Genomic DNA, 22,826 nt, shown 5'->3' on the forward strand with positions numbered 1-22,826 from the left:
CTAAAAAGCTCTATGACCAGAGGCATATTAAAGAGGACCTATTATGTCCCTTTTCACAAGATGTGATATAAGTCTCTGGTGTCCCCTGAATGTATCTGTGAAGTTTCAGTTCAAAATACCCCACAGATCATTTCACAAGTTCGCCTGCACATTCAGTCTGAATGGTTAATGGTATAACAAACTTGGCTTGCTGTCCTCGAAGGAGGCTCAAACCCGAGGCTCCGCTTGAGCTCCGAGTTAAACACCCCCTTATAACAGTACTGCGTAGAGGGAGAATAAGAGAAATAGAGGAGGAGATGGGGAGGAGGAGGGATGCTGGAAGAATTGTCAATTGAATGATGCAGTGACTGCTGCTTATATGCGCTCGGAATGATGACTGACAAGACTGAATGTTTAGGCTCCTCCCGAACCTACATTTGGAACTACATTTAACCTGTCAAATTTGCCCCTATTTGGGTGTGAGCAAAAACACAATTTTTGTGTGTCCCTTTAAATGCAAATGAGCTGCTGCTCCCGACCCACTTTCCAAAAGAGGATGAAACTTCAACAGCTCACGCTTCAGTTGCTCAACAACAACAAAACTGGACAATCTCACGCAGCCAAAATGACTATCATCAGTAGCGGTGTTCAGCCTTACATTGTTCGAACCGGAGTCGGACACTGATGGAAAGATTCAGGAAGAAGTTACAACTTTTAGAATGCAACTGGATGTTTCTGAAAGCTGTGGAGTTGATTCAATTCAATCGACTAGCATGTGCCGTCATGTTAATCTTCTTTTGTGCAAATCCAGCGTTGAACTGACCCTCGTTTGAGAAGCAGTCCAGGGTATAATGACAACTTGGCAACAACACTTTATTACAACAACTCTTCCTCTTCTCTAAAGCAGGCCAACATGGCCTCACCCCTGTTGTTGCGTGTTTCTGGGGGCAGGTTTATGTAAATTTTGGGGTTTGCGATGTCAACAACCAGACAAGAAGTTCGCTGTAGTCCCTACCAGCCGTTTGTTGAAGTCCTTAAAAAGCGATTTCTGTAAAAGAAAATATCTCCATTTGCATTGAACTTTGAGTGTCGTAACTTTGCAGATGTTGTTTGTGCTTAAACAACAACATTACACATTAACTAAAGTTAAAAAGTGAAATCACAACCAAGGACCCCTTTAAAGGTGCACTAGAACTTTTTTTTAAAAATAAAATTTTTTGTAATATAAGTCTAAGGTGTCCCCTTAATGTGTCTGTGAAGTTTCAGCTCAAAATACCCCATAGATTTTTTTAAATTCATTTTTTTAACTGCCTATTTTGGGGCATAATTAGAAATGAGCCGATTCAGGGTGTGTGGCCCTTTAATTCTCGTGCTCCACCCCCCAAGAGCTTGCGCTTTCCTTAAACAACATAAAAAAAAAATTAAAAAAAAGCTTATATAACCCTCAAAATGGATCTTTATAAAGTGTTCGTCATGCAGCATGTCTAATCGCGTAAGTACAGTGTTTATTTTGATGTTTACATTGATTCTGAATGAGTTTGAGGCTGTGCTCCATGGCTAATGCTACACTGTTGGAGAGATTTATAAAGAATGAAGTTGTGTTTATGAATTATACAGACTGCAAGTGTTTAAAAATGAAAATAGCGACGGCTCTCGTCTCCGTGAATACAGTAAGAAACTATGGTAACTTTAACCATATTTAACAGTACATTAGCAACATGCTAACGAAACATTTAGAAAGACAATTTACAAATATCACTAAAAATATCATGTTATCATGGATCATGTCAGTTATTATTGCTCCATCTGCCATTTTTTGCTATTGTTCTTGCTTGCTTACCTAGTCTGATGATTCAGCTGTGCACATCCAGACGTTAATACTGGCTGCCCTTGTGTAATGCCTCAATCATGGGCTGGCATATGCAAATATTGGGGCGTACACCCCGACTGTTACGTAACAGTCGGTGTTATGTTGAGATTCGCCTGTTCTTCGGAGGTCTTTTAAACAAATGCGATTTATATAAGAAGGAGGAAACAATGGAGTTTGAGACTCACTGTATGTCTTTTCCATGTACTGAACTCTTGTTATTTAACTATGCCGAGGTAAATTCAATTTTTGAATCTAGGGCACCTTTAAAACACAGTGTAAGGCTCCTGTTGTGTGTCATCAAGCTAACACAATTAACTTTTGACAGCCTTAGCCATACTTAAAATAAAATCAAACATGAAAAGAATTTAAAGTAGTAATTAATTTAAGTGATGGGTCTTCTGACCAAATGGCAGCCGGTTGTCCCAACGCACAGCAGAGCTTGTCTTACAGAGCCAAACAATAGATGCAGTCCTCTTAAAACCCACACTAAAGAATCCCTCGCGTCAGATATGAACCAGTACGCCATGATAATGAGGAGCATCGCCCCATGTCCTCACGCATACGACTACTTCAAAGGATTTACATCTGTGCCAGCAGACCATGTTGATTAAGAATGTTAGCCCTCATCCGCAAACAGCCTCAAATCAGCTCTCAAAACGCCAACATGTTATGCTTTTTCCAAGAGAAACTGGTGCTAGCATATGATAGAATCTGTCATGGATCATATGCTGGATTTATATACTGCAAGCAGAGTGCATGTCTGAAGACCTTAAGGCTAATGAGTGAATATATCTGTCCACTGAGACAGACAGCGAGAGACTTACTGGAGAGATATTATCTGGATAATAAGGACATTTGGGCAACTCCTTTTGACAGCAGCGTGATGAACCGCTTAGTGTGCTTTTACTCCAGTCTAACACAAACTTGTTATAGTTTGGAGATGAATAAATTAAGTGTACATATCATGTAGAGTAATTTTAAGGTCAGCCATATGTGAAACATCCATTATCACATGTGTAACAAGTTCATTTTTGAAATTCCATTCATCAAAACCTTATGAAATGAGTTAACAATCACCAATTTTCTTTTCTTTGTTGACATTTTTGTAGGGGGCAGGAACGGGACACACTGAAGGGCTCCTATTAGTTTGTCACAGCCCATTAAAATTGGACTTGACAGCTTGTTCTGTCTATGAAAGCAATGAAAACACTTTAAGTTAAAATAAATTCAAGCCACTTCCTACGCAACTGATCAATGGGTGGGAAATAAAGTGCAAGTGTTAATGTAACCACTGCCAACAAAACCAATTTTTGGTTTTGTTCAGAAATTGTACTGGTCCAGTTCATAGTCAATTATCTGACCATCATGTTTTACTTGAAATGAGCAAGGAAAAGTAAAGTGTGACTTATCGGTTATAATAAAATTGAATTACAGTTTGAAAGGAATGAGTTACCACCACTATTTCTTATTAATGCCAGTCATGACCAATCACAATGGTATGTGTCATGTCAGTGTGTATTTGCAATTAGGAAAGAGATGCCGACTTCCTCCAGACAGGCTGTTCAGTAACAAAATCTCTCGCTGGCATTAAGATGGAGCCTGGGCGTCTTCCTGACGAGCTTGGCATTTATACTTAATTAGGAAAACACTCTGGTCTGCTGAACCTTTAATTACACACCATTCATCCAGCTGCTGGATATGACCCAGACCAACCCTTTCCACACTCATCTGAAATTAGGCTTGTTTGGGGAGTGATACATCACTGCATATCGAACAAAGCGGCGATAAGTGGCCGAAAATAAGTGTGTGACTCAGCTTTATCTGAAGCAAAGTTTAGAGTCCAGACATGAGCTCCCAAGCTGCTTCAAATATTGATTAGCACGACCAGCTAATTAAATTACCATTAGTAGGCTACTATTATCAGGATAATATCACTTGTCAAAGGAGCAATTAAACGCTTATACTACTCTTGACATTTCAAATGAATATAAGCTATCATATGACATGATCACATGATTTGTTCTACTTTGTTGTACAAGCAGCCATTGCAAAGCTTAATCCAGTTTAAATCCCACAGATTAAAAACAGCCAGCGTATTATTCATGTACAATTTGGGGCTGGCCCAGCAAAGATGCTCTGAATTCAACAATCTAGCATTAGATTACATCTAAGAAGCTACATATGAATATTAAATGAAATGTTGCCTGTATAGTTACTGTTTCAGGTAAATTAGTTTTCTGTTTTGTTGGTTATATTTGGTGTAAAACACTTGAGATCCTCATTGTTTTATGCAACATAAATACAAAGTTCTCTCATGAAACGTTAGATGGTGCAGGCTAATAGGTCCTTTGACTCAACCTGCTGCTGCTCTACAATGTAGCATAGACAGTAGCAGATCTATACAGGTGGAGCTGGGGAAGGTGGAGGGTTACTGAAAACGCACTGCAACTGCTACAGCAAATGCTGACCAAGTATATGAAGGTTGAGCAGCAAGCTCATTGGCTACTGATATAGCAGGAACCAATCAGCTGTGCCGTATATGCGAGTGCGATCAGAGTCAAGCATTAATAAGTACAGCTTGCGCCGTGTAGAGATTCATGTCAGAACTTTGTATTCGAAAAATTATATATTAAGGATAGCCAAGTTACTGTTGTGAAAAAGTACAGTAGCTACAGTGCTACATTACAAGCTGCATAACTAGACTGAAATTAGTACCTTGAAATTACTAGTGGCTTGTAAAGCAACCATCTTCCTGCTATGTAATGTAATTGTAGCAGTTTAAAGCCCCAAATGAGATACACAAATGAGCCAGGCTTTTGACATTTTTATTAAGTTTTTAACAGGATTATAAAATTCAACACATATGCACCAAACATTTTTCCACATGCACAGTTTTAGTATACAAGACAAAACAGTTACTTTTCAATATGAAAATGTCATGTTATATGTAAGTCATCTCATAGAGATTATTCACTAATACATCAGTATTAAATTCCCAGGGCCGTGTGCAGTAGAAAACGTCAGTTTATCAATGCTGTCCGACTCTAAAAATATATAGTCACTATTTACATCTGGCCAAGGTCGTCGTTTTTCATTTCAGATTACTTAGAAACATAATTGGATTGTAGTGATAAGATCTGTCATTAACAGCTCAGATTTTCATATCATATCAAAGTTTTGCCAAAGGGAAACCATAATGTGAAGAAATGAAACTCACTGATTATACGGCATACACAAAATTAGACAAATTAGACTTCACAATTTTAAGAGTACCAAAGAAATCATTGCTATTAAACAACAATTATTGTTTCAGTGTTTATATGCATCATTACACAGATACTGTAACTGAGGGTTGATGGGGCACATTAGAACATAGTAGGAGAAAAACAGCAAATGGAAAAACTAACATGTTATTTCTGAAGAAGGTGTGATATGCAGCGCTAATTGTTTAATACGAAATGCTTATATTACATATCAAATATTTCATTTTCTTATGCTGAAAAAAAGAACAATGAATGCTATGTCTGAAATAATAGGCAACCGTAATTCCAAAGAGATAAACTCAACTATAGAACTATAAAGAACACTTGACCATAAAATAAATGTAGAACTGTTCATGATGCTGGCTTTAAAATGAAAATGAAAAGTGACTGCAACCCACTTTACTTCTGTAATGTAACAGGTTGAATTGTATGCAATATATCCACTGGGGAAAACTTAGATCAAAAGCGGTTTCATATGAAAGGTGTTGAAGAATAAGAGAACTTGGTGACATCAGTCGAAATGGAAAGTCGTTTGAGGGGTGAAGCCTATTTGAAATAAGTCACAATGAAACCAGGAATGCTTAAATGACTTCAGTGATGCTTAAATGTCATTCAAACTTTTGATTTCATTTGAAAGAAATACTTCTATTCAGCAAGGATGCATTACACTGATCAAAAGTGACAGCAAAACATTTACAGTGTTACAAAAGATCTCTATTTCAAATAAATCCTGTTCTTTTGAACTTTATAATTCATCAAAAAATCTTGACAAAAATGTACCACGCTTTCCACAAAAATATTAAGCAGCACAACTCTTTTCAATATAGATAATATGTGTTATCTTGACCACCAAATCATCATATTAGAATGATTTCTGACGGATCATTTGACACTGAAGACTAGAGTAATGATGCTGAAAAATCAGCTTTGCCATTGCAGGAATATTTTACATTTTAAAATATATTAAAAGAATAAACAGTTATTTAAAATTGTAACAAGAGTTCACAATACTACTGTTTTAACTGTATTTTTTGATCAAATAAATGCAGCCTTGGTGATCATACAAGACTTATTTCAAAAACATTAAAAAAAATCTTACCGACCCCAAACTTTTGAATGGTAGTGTATGTCTGCATATCCTGAAATGTAGTTATTTTCTCCCTCCACTGACACAGATGTATCGAATTGTTCTTCAAGGAACTTTTCAGCATTTTCTCTGCATCTTTTTGCTAAAACTTCAGTCTATCTGAGCACTGAATGGGAGAAGAGGGCAAGGACATCTCAGACACTCAAAGCACAAACTCCACTGACATGGAGATGGCTGACAGGAACACCGACATCAGTCAATCAAGAGTCTGCATTGTGACAGAGCAGAAAAATCAATATCCCATTGACTGGGCCACTGCAGCCTAATCAAGGTGCCCAGGCCTTTATGAAAGCTTGAAGGAGAACAGATAGGCTGTCCTGATTTAGACTCTGCAGCCTTTTTTTTTTTTTTTTTTTTATCTACCTCGCTAACTTTTTAATGTCTTCATAGGCTGTTCTGCACCTGTTCTGGAGTCTTGAACAGGAAGGCTGTGTCACCTTGGTTCACTACCTTGTGCTTTCTTCTGACTTTGAGAAGAACAAGTGCAAATTATGGACTCTACAGCCTGATACTGCCACGACAGAGCCAGGAACATATTGTCCAGTGAAGGCACTATTCCTTGGCAGCGAACCTCTGCGTTTAAAGGTCACCCCCAAAGTGCCTTGGCTTCTTGTCTCATCGAGGGTAGAAATGAGAAATTCGGAATTCAACGCGCATTACATGGGCATCGACATGAGATAGGATCTGCATATATTGGTAATGCAATATCATAATGTGACTTTTGAACAATAAGTACAGGATCAGAAAGGAGAACCACCTTGGTAGGGACTTCCGGGGGCTATCAAACATTGTACTTCTTTGCAAGGCTTTCAAAACTTTTTACATCCGCAAGGCCATTAGAGCTATAAAAATTTGATACGAGTCCCACTTCCAGCAGTGTTCCACGTCTTGTCACTTAGTTTTAAATTGTTTTGCAGTTTATGTGCCATTGCCAGTTTACTAACATGCACAGACAGGTACAGGTAGACATGTATGAGTGCCTTTCAAAAGCTTGTTTTTCAATATTCAATGTCGACTGTTAGGCTGTTTTGCATTTTGTTACAGTTTATATAAAAGTGCCCCATTATGCTTTTTCAGACATTAACTTTCATGTGTTGTGTTGCTGTTTGTGAAAGTAAAGTGTTTCCAAAATGTCAAAGTTAGTCAAAGCAGTATAAATGGAGTTGTCTCCCAAAAGAGACAACCTGAAGCGAGTCGTCAGTATTTCCAGACTAAAGGTGTGTCCACGCCATGTTGTAATAACCGTAGTTACGAGATTTCAGCTTGTAAAAAGCATTTATGTCCTTGCTGAGCTCATAATTACAGCATGTAAGATGGGAATTTTCTGAGAATTCTTACTTGTATCACTTGACCGCTGTACCAGCTGGCTGCTGCAGATTCATTTAGGCGTTGATAGCATTGCCTTCAAAACAAATAATACTCTGAGGACGTGAACATCTCCGAATAGAATGTCACGTGTTGCCATCTCGAGACTATGGTAATTACGGCATGCCGTGAATGCAGCAAAGCTTACTGCACAAACCTACGTAGGTTTGTAATACATTTTGTAACATATTTGCATAATCCTAGCCTAAGGTCTTCATTGGCTGCCCATGAACAACATCTACTTTGACCTGCCCTCAAACACTGTAGTTGTAGCTAGGGCCTGAGGAAGAGTTGGATGCAGTATAGGTCACCCTCTCCATGTAATCTAATGGGACGTGAGACAATCAAGCAACAGGCAATTGTTTTTCAAAGATGGTTTCTGCCATTTTAGGTGGTTTTTATCATGCTGATGTGAGATAAAGTGTTCTTTATTTAAATATGTTTGGTTTTAGTTAGTTATTTAATGCTATATAAAATGGGGGTGTGACGTCATGATTGACAACTGAGATGATGGTGAGCGGAGTAGTCACTGAGGCACCAACAGACTTTTTTCAGGATTTTAGGGAGGAGATTTAAACTAACTTTATTTCTACATTTCCGTAACTGTTCATTTTACACTGCCATAATGAGTTGTTCTGCAGTAAACGGTACTAACCATTTCTGCAGGAGTATGGACGGGGCCTTGAACACACTACTGCGCAGACTCGGATTCCAAGATGTCAGTACCATATCGGGACATTGGAGGCTTCACTTTTCTACAATGGAAGAGGTGCATCGTCCATCTTTTTTTTTTTTTTACAGTCTATGTTTCAGAAACTGTGACAAAAGAGGTGATGCTGCAATGTATATTGCGTGAAAATGAAAGGTTTTTTTTTTTTTTTTTTAACCTTGGATGCATGTAAACCTATTTTGGAGACCTCCAAACCAAAATTAGCAACCTTAAAATAGCATAATAGGGGCACTTGAATAGAATTAGTGGGGGGGTTTAGCTGGATGACATATATACGGAACAAATTCTTACAGGAAATGTAAGCCTTAATTGTGCAGAGTGTCTAATGCTTAACACATCAATAATTTAACTGTCATGATGTGTCAAACAAAATGCTAATACCCATCAGAGAGACTGAGAGGGAGCCTTTGGAGTCGATGGCACTGTAATTGGGGCGGGACGGCGTCGCTCATTTCCTAACTAATGGAGGATTCCCATTAGGACAAATCAATGCTCAGCTTTGTTAACCCAGACCCAGAACTTAGTTACCACAAAAGAAGCCACAAACGGCTCCAAAAATCTGCATTATATTAGAGCAACGTCCACCAACACTGATTTCTTAGCCCTTGTCCTCAACTGCAAAACTATTTTCATCTACTTTGGTGTGTACATGAATTTAAGGCATTGATTGTTCTTAAAGATCAGAGGAAAAGATGTCGCACACATTGGCACACTGCATAAAGAAGCGTATTATACAAAAACAAAAGCATTTTGTGTTTTTTTTTCTTTCTGGTTTTAGAGTGCCAAAGAAACATATTAATCGCAAAAAATCATTTTCTTAAACTGTTTTTTTGTCTTGTGTTCCAATTATAAAAATATCTAAACACTGAAAACAAGATCATTTTAGTTTAATTTATAAAACAATAAGCATAATATTATTAGTTACTATATTACATAACAAATATAATATAATATAATATAATATAATATAATATAATATAATATAATATAATATAATATAATATAATATAATATAATATAATATAAAACAAGTCTTAATATTTTATGCAGTTTTTTCTCAAGTTAATTTATCTTTTTTTAAGGATGTTTAGATATTTTTACAGGGGAAAAAAAAAAGAAAATTAAGAAAATGTTTTTTTTGCAGTTTGCTCTAGACCATCCCAAAAACCCTAATGACTTTCTTGTCTCTTGTCTCTGCTATGTTTACTAATGATGAATTCCCCAAGATTCCCATGACATTTCAATATCCGGCTCTTGTATACATGTTGCCGGTGCTGGGGAATCCCATCAAGCCAGACTGTATGAGCAAAGAGCAGAAAGTATGTTTCTCTTGGTGCGGCTGGGTCTGGTGCTCATGGGAGGCGAACATCAGGAGGCACTGAGCGTCGACAGAGCGCAGATGAGGAGCGGAGAGAGAGAAAGTGTGCACAGCCTTCCCGCTCTGGATCCACGTGCACCCATGCCTGTAAGCAAACGCAAACACAGCCATTTAACTTCCCAAAGGAGAGAAAGAGAGCATTGTGGTTTCAATTCTCAGACAGCTCCTTCCAGCATCAAAGAGCAATTGTATATAAGGTCAGCTCCACAATCTAAATTATTAGGCAATTTCCAAGAACAAAATATGGTCTGAAAATCTACAATATGTAAAAATCTAATACATTTTTTAAAATAATATATGATAATGCTTGAATTCATTGGTTGAGCTTGTCAAATGAAATGAAACATGATACAGTCAAACCAAAAATTATTCAGACATTTTTGATATATTTTCACTAGTGGGTGCAGGACACTATAGTTCATTTATGTAAGTGAGGATAGCAAAATAAAGTAAACTGTGACATATTATATCCAAAAATTCTTCATACAGTGGACTACCAGTAAAATTAATAAAAAATGTGGAACCAAAAATTCTTCAGACACTTTGACCTGACCATGTTTTGCTTAAAGGGATAGTTCACCCAAAAATGAAAATGTGATGTTTATCTGCTTACCCCCAGGGCATCCAAGATGTAGAGGACTTTTTTTCTTCAGTCGAACGCAAATTATGATTTTTAACTGCAACCGCTGCCGACTGTCAGTCAAATAATAGCAGTGATTGGGAACTTGAACAATAAGAGTCAAAAAAACTTCCATAGACAAATCCAAATTAAACCCTGCGGCTTGTGACGGCACATTGATGTCCTAAGACACGAAACGATCGGTTTGTGCGAGAAACCGAACAGTATTTATATAATTTTTTACCTCTAAAACACCACTATGTCCAACTTCGTTCAACTTCCGGCTAGTGAGGTCTGATCGCGCTCTGACAACGGAAGTGATGTCTCGCGCTCATTGAAGTATATGGGCGAGACATCACTTCCGTCATCACAATGCGTTTTTTGACCTCACTAACCGGAAGCTGAACGAAGTTGGACATAGTGATGTATTAGAGGTAAAAATTATATAAATAATGTTCGGTTTCTCGCACAAACCGATCGTTTCATGTCTTAGGACATTAATGTGTCGTCACGAGCCGCAGGTTTTAATTTTGATTTGTCTAAGCAAGTTTTATTTACTGTTATATTTGAATTTCCCATCTACTGCTATTATTTGACTGACATACGGCAGCGGATGCAGTTAAAAATCATAATTTGCGTTCGACTGAAGAAAAAAATTCACCAACATCTTGGATGCACTGGGGGTAAGCAGATAAACATAAAATTTTCATTTTTGGGTGAACTATCCCTTTAAGTGTTATCTGACATAATTAAGATGACACATTTTTTTTAAACTATAGTGAATAAACAATATTAATGAATGAAATGTTCAAGGTGTATACATTTTGGTTTGACTGTATATCTAACATATCTAATAGTTATAACCATAACAATAAAAAAAAGAAAAAAAAAAAAAGATTTGTGCCTCTAATGTTCATCACACCAATTCATGTTCATGAGGTATTGAGGAAAGAATCCTGTGATGAGAATGCTCGGGTTGAATCTGAAAGCAGATCTCTATAAGAAGGGGAAGGGAAGTAGAGCACGTTTTGATTGCTGCCCATTTGAGGGAATGAAGGAATTGGGGGTGATTCTCACTCATTTATATGCCGCTCGGGCTCCGCAGTGACAGAGATAGATAGCGGAGGAGTGTGTATTTCTTGAAAGGTCGGATTCTATGACACACTGAAAGACTGAAGCGAATAGAGCTAAATATTTAGGCATCCAAACTGACTGAATCCCCATTAAGAGCTTATCAATGCCAGTGGAAGACGAAATAAAAGACAGCATCAGGAAATGAGAGACTTACTGAGTTGGTGGATGTGGATAGGCTCGCTTCCTTCCCCCAAGCCCCCTTCACTGAGGGTCTTGATTTGAATGACGTAGTTGTCATTTGGATTGAGGGTCAACTCCACCGAGGTTTTGTTGGTGATGACGGAGTACATGTCGTTATTCCGGTGTCTTCTGTACAGCACCTGCGGATGATGGCACCCCAATCAATCAAAGTTTCATTCAGAATAATTAAAACTAGGGCTGTTAAAGGTGCCCTAGAATTAAAAATTGAATTTACCTTGGCATAGTTAAATAACAAGAGCTCAGTACATGGAAATGACATACAGTGAGTTTCAAACTCCATTGTTTCCTCCTTCTTATATAAATCTAATTTGTTTAAAAGACCTCCGAAGAACAGGCGAATCTCAACATAACACCAACTGTTACGTAACAGTCGGGCTCATTAATATGTACGCCCTCAATATTTGCATATGCCAGCCCATGATCGAGGCATTGCACAAGGGCAGGACGTCTGGATCTGTGCACAGCTGAATCATCAGACTAGGTAAGCAAGCAAGAACAACAACAAAAAATGGCAGATGGAGCAATAATAACTGACATGATCCATGATAACATGATATTTTTAGTGATATTTGTAAACTGTCTTTCTAAATGTTTCGTTAGCATGTTGCTAATGTACTATTAAATGTGGTTAAAGTTACCATCGTTTCTTACTGTATTCACCGAGACAAGAGCCGTCATTATTTTCATTATTAAACACTTGCAGTCTGTATAATGCATAAACACAACTTCATTCTTTATAAATCTCTCCAACAGTGTAGCATTAGCCATTAGCCACGGAGCACTATCAAACTCAGAATCAAATGTATACATCCAAATAAATACAATACTCACATAATCCGATGTATGCATGCAGCATACATGACGAACATCTTGTAAAGATCAATTTTGAGGGTTATATTAGCTGTGTGAACTTTGTTTATGCAACGATAGAGTTGAGAGCTCGGGAGGAGGTGGAGAGCGCAAGAGTTTAAAGGGGCTGCAGCCTGAATTGGCACATTTCTAATGATGCCCCAAAATAGGCAGTTAAAAAAATTAATTAAAAAAAATCTATGGGGTATTTTGAGCTGAAACTTCACAAACATATTCAGGGGACACCTTAGACTTATATTACATCTTGTAAAAAAATGTTTGATGACACCTTTAATCATTTTATAAAAATAAAATTAATTACATTAAAAGTCCATCAATTACATCTACTGCAATTAGTCACATATTTGCTGAGAAAAGCTCCAAAATTAATATAATTCTAAGACATTACATTTTTTGTAGCATTACCATACATACCGGACTCGTTAAAGTGCTTTTTTTTTTTTTTTTTTTTTTATAAAATCTTTTTATTAATTACACTGAATTAATGCATCAAAATTGACAGCTCTAATAAAAACTGAAGCAGATTTTTTTTTTTTTAATTATCTGGATAAAATAGTGCTTTCCCATGCAAAAGTCATAGCCATGAAACTAAAATACTATGGGTGGTTACCAGGGTGTTGCTAGGTGGTGTTCTGAATAGTTGCCAGGGTATTCTGGTCCCTAAAAATGGCTCACGTTTCTCCTTCAATACAAGCCTATTTTATCACTGACACAAGTCAGATCACTTGGAAAAATAACATCATATCTCTTCTCAAAAAGCTGATTTGAGGCATCATTCGTGTCTGTAGCAGTCTAAGTATAAGTAATAGCAGTGATGTTTGCCTCAACAAGAAGCACTAATGTGAGAGCGACATATGTATACAACCATGAAAGGAGTTAAACATAGGTGATGCCCTGTTATTCTAGATAATGTTTACTGATGCTAATGGCTAGTGCTTTTCCCCTGAGCTTCATGACTGTTTTCCCTTGTGGGGAAATTAGCACTGTGAGAGCTGTTAATTGCATGCATGTGTAATTAAGAGAGAGGTGGAACGAGACATGAAACAGCATATGCTGTGCCCTTATCTATAAAAACACACAAATGAATGTTTTTTGGGCATGTAACTGCCATATCTTTGTAGCTAAATTACTGCACCCGACAACCCTTATTATGTATATCAATAGTATCAGATGCAAATATGCATTGCAGTTCTTGTCGTCATTGTTTGGCTCACAATGTAGCAATGGATATGCCTGCATGCTACATGGAAAACAATAAATTACCTCCAGTAAAACTCTCATAAAATATCCTAATGCATTTTTCCTGGTGAAAGGAGATAATGTCACTCACTATGTAGCCGGTGACCTCAGATTCAGTTTCGAGAGCGATGACGGGATCCCACTGAAGCACAAGCTGAGAGCCAATGAGATTCCACTCTACATTCTGAGGGGGCTGTCCAGGTGCTGAGGTTTGCATGTGTGTGAAAGATATGGACAGAAGTAGAAAGAAAAGTTTCCCAATGTGCAATCAATTGTGTTATTGCATTCAGTAACATAAAAATGTTTGACAATTTTGCATTGCTAAATTAAAACCGTTTCTTTCATAGACTGACTTGGAAACTGTGATTCATACCAATTAGAATTGATTTTGGTTTTAAGCCTCTACAGTTTGATATTGTTTGAGCTATATCTCAGACAGTATCAAAGGGCTGAACATCTCACAAAAATTGTAGTAGTAGACAATAAGAAAAAACATAAAATAGAAAAAGAAAAGATTTTGGTTTTAAGCCTCTATAGGGCTTAAAACCAAAATCTTTTCTTTTTCTATTTTATGTTTTTTCTTATTGTCTACTACTACCATTTTTGTGAGAGATGTTCAGCCCTTTGGGTCAATTTCTGCTGCTTTTAAATGATTTACAAATAAAAATAACTTGACTTCATTTGACTACTACAAAAATAGATGGTTGAAAACTCCTTCATTTGGGAAAAACGCCTTCAAGTCATGTCACAGCAGTTTCTGTGAAAGGTTTTATCAACAACACAAAAGAAATTTACAAGCAATGTCTAGACTTAGCCATCTGTCCAAAAGTTATACGTTCTGAAAATTTTACAGGCATAACTCACAACACAATTCTGCTAGTTTATCTACTACTCTGTGCCTCAGGCAAACATGTCTTTGACAACTTTGAAAGATTTGATGATCCTTAAAAAAAACCTCTGCTGAATGTTTAAGGAGTTTATTCCTGCAGAAGAGTAAAGAAATAAAAACATAATTGTGAGAAGTGTAAAAAAGGAGACCTACTATGCCCCTTTTCAAAGTCTTGAATTTGCTTTTGGGGTCTACTAGAATAGGTTTTCAAGCTTATTTTTCACATATTTTACATTGCTGTAGCACCTCTCTTACCAGTCTGCCAGTAAACCTCTATTTAGTTCCCGTCTCTATGAAGCCCCTCCTTCTAAAAAAGTGCAATGTGCTCTGATTGGTTGACTAGACCAGTGTGTTGTGAGCGTGTTTCAGAAATGTCATGCCCTTACCGTATGCCCTTGTCAGGAATTATTTAAATGAGGAATATTAAGATGTATATGTTTCTGGAAGAAAACTCAAGACTACAGTTGAGGCATTTCAAGGAGTTCAGAAAGAATAGGGTTTTTTGCATTGAATAGTTCTAGGAACTCAGTTATAGGAACTACCCGCTAGGATAGTTCCCTGGGAACTAATTTCTCCCCCGGGCCATGTTCCTGGTCGCATTCCCACCGGGAATAGTAACTCTGAAGCGGCAGACAGCAGCATCTTTAAGCGCAGCATTTACAAACGCTAAAAAATAGTGAATGGAGGATGTCGTGATCGTAGCTGTGTTTGTTGTGTGTCGTGGGTTTCGTAATAACGGAGATGGAATGTAAATGCATAATTTACAAGACTGAAAGAGCAAAAAGTGGGGCTAAGAGACAAAACATCCTATGACAGTTATCAATATTGCATATCATTGAGGCGGAGAAAAGAACACAACCCTGCAGACAACAGGTAAATGGCGTTATCGCTATTTTCCATCTTCGTGAAGTAAATATGTTTACACTGCCATTTAAAAATGCCAGGTGCCAGTGTTTGACATGCGTTTGACCAATCAACGCACACTTACTTCACTGATAGTTCCTATAGTGCTGATTTAGACCCTACTCTGAAGTAGGAGCTAATTTAGTTCCCCCAAAAGGAGTTCCTAGAACTAAAATCGTTCCTTGTTCCTGTGGTGCAAACATGCCAAAATCCGGGTAATTCAGCCAATAGTTCTAGGGACTATGAAAATGTTCCCCCAGTGCGAAAGCCCCTAATGACTCTTTGGAGAGGACTCTGTAACTTTGCAGACCTTTTTCATGCTCAAATAGCAACATTACACACTAAAGAAATTTTTAAATTTAAAAAAGCATAATAGGACACCTTTTAAAAAAGATATATCTCACAGTTGTGAATATATTAAGTCAGAGTTTATTTATTTTTATTCTGACATTGAAATGGGCTTCCACTGAACCTCCCAACAGTGAATATTTTACCAACGTATTGTGGATGAGTATATAACATCTTCCAATTAAAAACACATACATCAAATAAATGTCTAAAAAATGTTTGAGATGGACATGGACAGAGTACTCACGTGGTTTTTTGGTGGTAACATTGACAGGTACAGACTGGGGGCCGGTTCCTGCAGTATTGAAGGCACACACCGCTAGGTAATACGGAGTGTTCCCCTGGAGGCCGCTGACATTCACTGCTGTGTAGTTTCCAGTGATCCGCACTTTTCCCACTGTATCCGGCTTGGTGTCATCTTCCCAATACACCACCTGTTCGCCAGGACACACAACAAGGGCATTTTATATATCCTTGACTATGATTTTACATGTAAACAACTCTCTGCCAATACAATTGCTCACTCTTGCAACCCACTGTGACCCTAAACATGCAGATTTTTCACAAAGTGCTACTACGCAAATAAGAGTTTTTGGCATGTTCGTTTAACTCAAACGACTGCTATCTCATAAATTCAAATACGTTAATTGGGTTTACAGTGTTAAATATCAGGAAAATATACAAAGTAAATGCCAAGATTTTTTTAATCAGCTGCCAAAGAAGGTGAGACATGATATGCACAAACTTCATTACAGTCATTACACTCGGCATGAGATTTCGAATGAGTCTTTGAACATGGCATGGTTTCACGAGATTTCACAGTATTTGATTTCATTTTTACCATTTACTTCATTCAGCTGATCATTTGTGTCTTTTCTGCAACTTGTAAGCTTGAGAACATATCTCTGGCTGTCTGGAAAAATGATATTTTTGTAAAATTGTATGGGGATTCTCTTGAGGATATGAAATTTCAATTAACTTTTAGCTGTGTGCTAGGTGAAAAACAATTAGATAGCGGAAATTAAATAATCAATTATTAACCTTGAGTCATATTTTATATCAATATTGAGGCATTAAGTATTTGATTAGATAATAATGAGATTCACCTAAGGGACGAATATTTCTAAATTATTTCTTTTCTTTTTGCACTCTGAAAGTGTATTTGCAGGATGTTACACATACAGCAGGGTTGTGCGTCATTCAGACTTAAATTGAGAATTCAGTTATTCATTCCAGTCCAGTTCCTAAATTTGAACTGAGGCAGCAAACAGGTTGCAGAATTTATATTCAAAATTGAATGCAAGGAAGTATAACTAAACAAATACAATGAAAGTCATTTAACTGTATTTTTCTAACTGACAGACAGACATACTTTTGAATGTATAGACATTTTTGTTTACACTACTGTTCAAAAGTTGGAAGACGGTAAGATTTTTAAATATTTTTGAAAGATTCTCAAATTTATGTGATTAAAAATACAGTAAAAAGTAATATTGTGAAATACTATTACAATTTAAAAGAACTTTTCTTTTTAAAAATAGTTCAAAATGTAATGTATTCGATGATGGAGCTGAATTTTTAGCATCATTACTCCAGGCTTCAGTGTCACATGATCCTTCAGAAATCATTCTGATATGATGAAATGGTGCTCAAGAAATATTTCTTAGTATTATCAATGTTGAAAACAGTTGTTCTACTTAATATGTTTATGGTAACCATTTTTTTCAGGATTCTTTGATGAAAACAAAGTTTAAAAGAACAGCGTTTTAAATATAAATTGTTTTGTAACTAAGTAAAAGTCACTTTTGATCAATTCAATGCATCCTTGCTTAAAATAATAAATGTCTTTAAAATAAAACTGACCCTAAACTTTTGAACCGTGAAGTATATGGGTCATTGACTAATAAAGCTTTGAAAAAAAGGCGTTTAAAAACTGATATAATGCATATTTGAGTCATGAACAATGTGTTTAAACAAATTTTGTTAACATTTCAAAATGTTTAAATTCATTTTTTGACTCGTCAGGCTGTACAACCAAATAGTTGTATGTATATACTGTAGTTGTAGCACCTGACATGGAAAGTGACTATTATTTAAATGTACTAAAAATTTATTCTAACTAAACAGTTTTTTTTTTTTTTTTAGAATAAAGGGATATATGTCATGAATTTATCAAATTTATTTAAAAGGAAACAATGTACAAAATATATGCATGTCATGTCATTGACCCATATATTTTCTCATATGCATTACCTGTGTTGAATTACTTTGATTTGTACTCAAAGTAAATCAAAGTAAATTCCTATTTCTGTTCCAAATGTAATTCCAAATGTTATTCCAAATCTATTCCAAATGTAATTCCAGTTTAGCATCCTGTGGGTGTGACTCAAATGAATGAAGTCATGAATTGAAAAGTAGCATTAAGTAAAAAAAAAAGCAAAATAGATGCATTTGCATTAGTGGTCTCTGACTTTTGGAGCTCACTGTTTGGTTTTGTGCAAGAGGAAATGCAGTGATGGTTTAAACAGGAATTTTCCGTTTCAAATACTGCAGGTGCTTCAAAGAACTGTGAGCACATATAAATGGTATATATACGGCATACAGCGCAGTTCCTTGATCCATGCTGCTTTGATTCGGTCTTTCAGTCCTCACTAACCAAAGACGAGACAAAAATAAAACCTAAAAAGTTTTATTTTTTCCTCCTCATCTAGAATCTAGTGACATGATAGTTCTATTCTTTCCAGACAATATGGCAGCTACCATGGCAACGTGGCGGTTTTGTGCCTCAGGGCAGGGGTGACAGAGATGGAGAGAGTGGCTTGTGAGAAAGCGAGACTCTCTTTGCATTCTTGAAAGGCCAGTGGAGAGCTTTCATCCAGCTTCTGAGAGACGCAGACATTTAACAAAGCAGCGGCGCTGTCTAAACACTGGCATTCTCGATGTTTGAGGTGGCATGGGAGAGGTGAGAAGCACTTTTAATAATTGCTTGAGATCCGGATTGCATTATTAAAGGGGAATCATGACATTCAAGGTAGCGAACGGCAAGACAATGTAAATCAAACCTCATATCCGAGAACTCTTTCAGGGGTGGACGGAATCGGCTCCCAGGTAACTTCGATGTCGGCCGCCGACAGACTTTTTGCTGACACTCTCTCTGGCGCTACGCTCGGCACTGCGAAGGAACAGAAAAATGTTGAGGCTCTAATTCAAAAAGCTTTACACAGCCAACGAGGTAAAATTGGATTAAGTCAGAGAATGAAGCCCTGGTCTCACCTGAGAGGGGCCCTACTTCATTTTAATGGGAACTGTGACTGACAGAGAAGGAGACAATCTGCTGGGAAAATTCAATTAACACACTAGCACATGAATAGGCCTGTAAGTGTCTAGCAGGATTTGTTGTAACCTATAGCAGCAATAACTAATATAAGGTTGTCATTCGCAGCTTGAACGAGGGAGGAGGGGCGAAAGCTGTCTCAATCAACTTATTCCATCATTCTCATTCAAGGTCACACCTGTATGCGCGAAGGGAGGGAACCGAGAGTGTTCGAGAACGTGAAGGGACTACTGCTGAGTCGGAATGTGTTCCTAATATTTTAGCTCCACAGGCCCACACAATGTATCACTGACTGGCCTATGTTACTATTTGTGGGTGATTAGGCCAGTATTGAAAACAGATAACATCAGCGCATATGCTATGAGGCTGATACGTAGGATTAGTAATTTGGGCTAATTGTACTATTTTGCTTTTATTTTCTATAATAATTATTACTATTTTCAATTTTAATAATGGTAAAATGAATGTAGCACATTTCCTCTCTTAAAGGTAGGGTAGGCAATTTTTTTCATAAGTACTTTTTTGTTATTTTTTTTACACAGCGTGTATTAAAAACCAGCCTATAATGATAAAAATCCACCCACTTCTTTTTTTATAATCCCCATAAATCATAAACAGTCTCTTCAAATGAACCATTCCAGATTTCCCCCTACTCTTACATAACAGGACCAACTTTGGACCACTCAGCAGCAGTCCAGTCCTTTTTGTCTTTAGCCCAGGCGAGACGCTTCTGACGCTGTCTGTTGTTCAAGAGTGGCTTGACACAAGGAATGCGACAGCTGAAACCCATGTCTTGCATACGTCTGTGCGTAGTGGTTCTTGAAGCACTGACTCCAGCTGCAGTCCACTCTTTGTGAATCTCCCCCACATTTTAGAATGGGTTTTGTTTCACAATCCTTTCCAGAGTGCGGTTATCCCTATTGCTTGTACACTTTTTTCTACCACATCTTTTCATTCCCTTCGCCTCTCTATTAATGTGCTTGGACACAGAGCTCTGTGAACAGCCAGCCTCTTTTGCAATGACCTTTTGTGTCTTGCCCTCCTTGTGCAAGGTGTGCAAGGTGTCAGTGGTCGTCTTTTTTACAACTGTCAAGTCAGCAGTCTTCCCCATGACTGTGTAGCCTACAGAACTAAACTGAGAGACCATTTAAAGGCCTTTGCAGGTGTTTTGAGTTAATTAGCTGATTAGAGTGTGGCACCAGGTGTCTTCAATATTGAACATTTTCACAATATTCTAATTTTCTAAGATACTCAATTTGGGATTTTCCTTAGTTGTCAGTTATAATCATCAAAATTAAAAGAAATAAACATTTGAAACATATATACACACACATATATATCACAGACATAACCAACAGTGTTTGTGAACTTTGTGTGTTTTTGACATAACCTTGTGAGCATTTGACAGTTTAAGTGCAATAAAGCGTGTAAGAGAAATCAGACAGCGCCATCTGACAGCTTTCCGTTGCGTGTGCTTCGGATGTGTATGCTCAGAAAACTATATCTGAAGCACATGCAGAATTAACTTTCATGATGACGAAGAATTTCACGTCAGCATGGCCGTGATCAAGATGATAATCAAAACCAAACAGCAGAGTATCTGAGGCACGAGTTGTACAGGCTCCACCCTTTTCTGGAAAGCGGGATGGGGAGCAGCAGCTCATTTGCAGTCACATGCATGGAAACAGCTTGTTTTTCCTTCCACTCAAAAATTTACATCATGGTATAATAAATGATCAGTGCTGAAACTTCACAGACACATTCTGGGGACACTTGAGACTAATATTAAATCTTGTAAAAAGGGGTATAATAGTTCCCCTTTAATTACATTAACACTATTGTCTGTAAAATAATAATTATAATATTTTTAATTATTTTATATGTTAAAATGATTATGAAATTGGCCATCACATACCAGTAAATACAAGTAAATACCAGTTGTTTTTATTACTTAAAATCTGTAAAAATATGGTTAAAATTAAATTATTCTATGCACATGTGTTTGTGATTGTGAGTGTTAATGTACACAAATACAGCTTTACCTTCCTCAGCAGAGAACACTGTTGCAATAGTGCTGAAAGGTCCTTCTCCGCGGTTGTTGAACGCTCCCACTTTGACATTGAATGGCGAGAATGGTGGAATGGTGTCATTGCGGAAAACGTAGCGGGTGACGCTGGGTGCAGAGATCACGGCGCGGGTCCAAGTGACCATGCCCACTGGCCGGAAAGCAATGATATAACCAAAACCTTCTCCGTTCTGCAACTCCTCTGGAACAGGCTTAGAGTGGAACACAAAACTATAGTGATATTAAAACAAATTGAGGTCAACACACCAACTGACCCACATGACAACAGGGCTTTATTAGCGCTTAGTTTAAAGAGCACTTTCTTTCTCAAGCCTTTTTTAATTATTATGCATGCAAGTTTCATGACCTCATATTAGCAGAAAGACTTCATGGAACATTTAAAGGACTTAACTTCCTAAAAAAAAAAAAAAAAAAAAAAAAAGCGAAATGGTAATAAATATAGTTTAAAAAAAAAAATCAATACTTTCCTCTTCTACATACACTATCATTCAAAAGTTTGGGGTTGGTAAGATTTTTAATGCTTCTGAAAGTCTTTTATGTCTACCAAGACTAAAAATTGTTGATTAAAAATATCAGTTTCTATTTCAATATACTTAAAATGAAATGTATTTCTGTGATGACAAAGCAGAATCATTAAACCAGTCTTCAGTGTCACATGATCCTTTGGAAATCATTCTAATATGCTGATTTGCTGATCAAGAAACATTTCTTATTATAAACAATGTTGAAAACAGTTGTGCTGCTTAATATTTTGTGGAAACTGATAAATATTTTGTGGAAACTGATAAATTATTTATTTTTTACTTGAAATGGAAATCTTTTTTAATATTATGAATTTATTACTGTCACTTTTAATCAATTTAATGCATATGCAATAAAAATATAAATTTCTTTCTTTCTTAAAACAAATCTTGCTGACCCCAGATTTTTGAAAGGTAATGTACTTATTTAACAACATATCTAACTTGATTGATTAAGCAGCATTCCAAATTTGTTTTACTGTTTGTATCACTCCACTTTTGCAGAAATTGCTATCACGTTACTCCACTCACTACTGTACCAGGATAGTTACAGAATAGTATGCAAAAATGGCCCTCCATCATGTGTTAGTTAGTATTTAGGTTGGCTTAAATGCACTAAATCACTGCGACAGTTCACAAAAGACTTTGAAAGTCAAATAGAGCAGCACATTTCTGCAGTATTTCTTATGCCCAACAGCAAAATAATGCCAGACTTTTCCCCTTCTGAACCCTTACTTCCTCCATGATGTATCAAAACTGAATGGAGCCTATTTCAGGTGAAATAAACTTCAAAGAAACTCTCTGGCCCTGAGTTTACTTCCATTTGGAGGAGAAGTAGTAAAGTCTGGAGTCCAGAGGCCATGAGGGAGGGGTCTTGGTGCAAGCAACCATCATAAAATGGCTACATTTCATTCTACACAATTAAGTACCGGCATTTAGCCCAGGCTGGT

At 37.0% G+C, this 22,826-nt stretch overlaps 1 protein-coding gene across 2 annotated transcripts in view; it reads right to left on the reverse strand.

The window, feature by feature from the left end:
* Positions 1-9,716: 9,716 nt before the first annotated feature.
* The window catches only part of cntn3b (contactin 3b), a 59,628-nt gene continuing 46,518 nt past the window's right edge, over positions 9,717-22,826 (reverse strand). For both annotated transcript variants that reach the window (XM_067372930.1, XM_067372928.1), the window contains exons 17-22: positions 21,312-21,546; positions 18,998-19,107; positions 16,183-16,369; positions 13,887-13,999; positions 11,640-11,805; positions 9,717-9,817 (exon numbers count right to left, since the gene is read on the reverse strand). In XM_067372930.1, the coding sequence (XP_067229031.1) occupies positions 9,723-9,817; positions 11,640-11,805; positions 13,887-13,999; positions 16,183-16,369; positions 18,998-19,107; positions 21,312-21,546 (906 nt within the window). In that variant the 3' untranslated portion in view covers positions 9,717-9,722. The remainder of the gene's footprint in view (positions 9,818-11,639; positions 11,806-13,886; positions 14,000-16,182; positions 16,370-18,997; positions 19,108-21,311; positions 21,547-22,826) is intronic.

Source organism: Chanodichthys erythropterus, chromosome 21 (genome assembly GCF_024489055.1).
Source record: "Chanodichthys erythropterus isolate Z2021 chromosome 21, ASM2448905v1, whole genome shotgun sequence".
NCBI lineage: Eukaryota > Metazoa > Chordata > Actinopteri > Cypriniformes > Xenocyprididae > Chanodichthys > Chanodichthys erythropterus.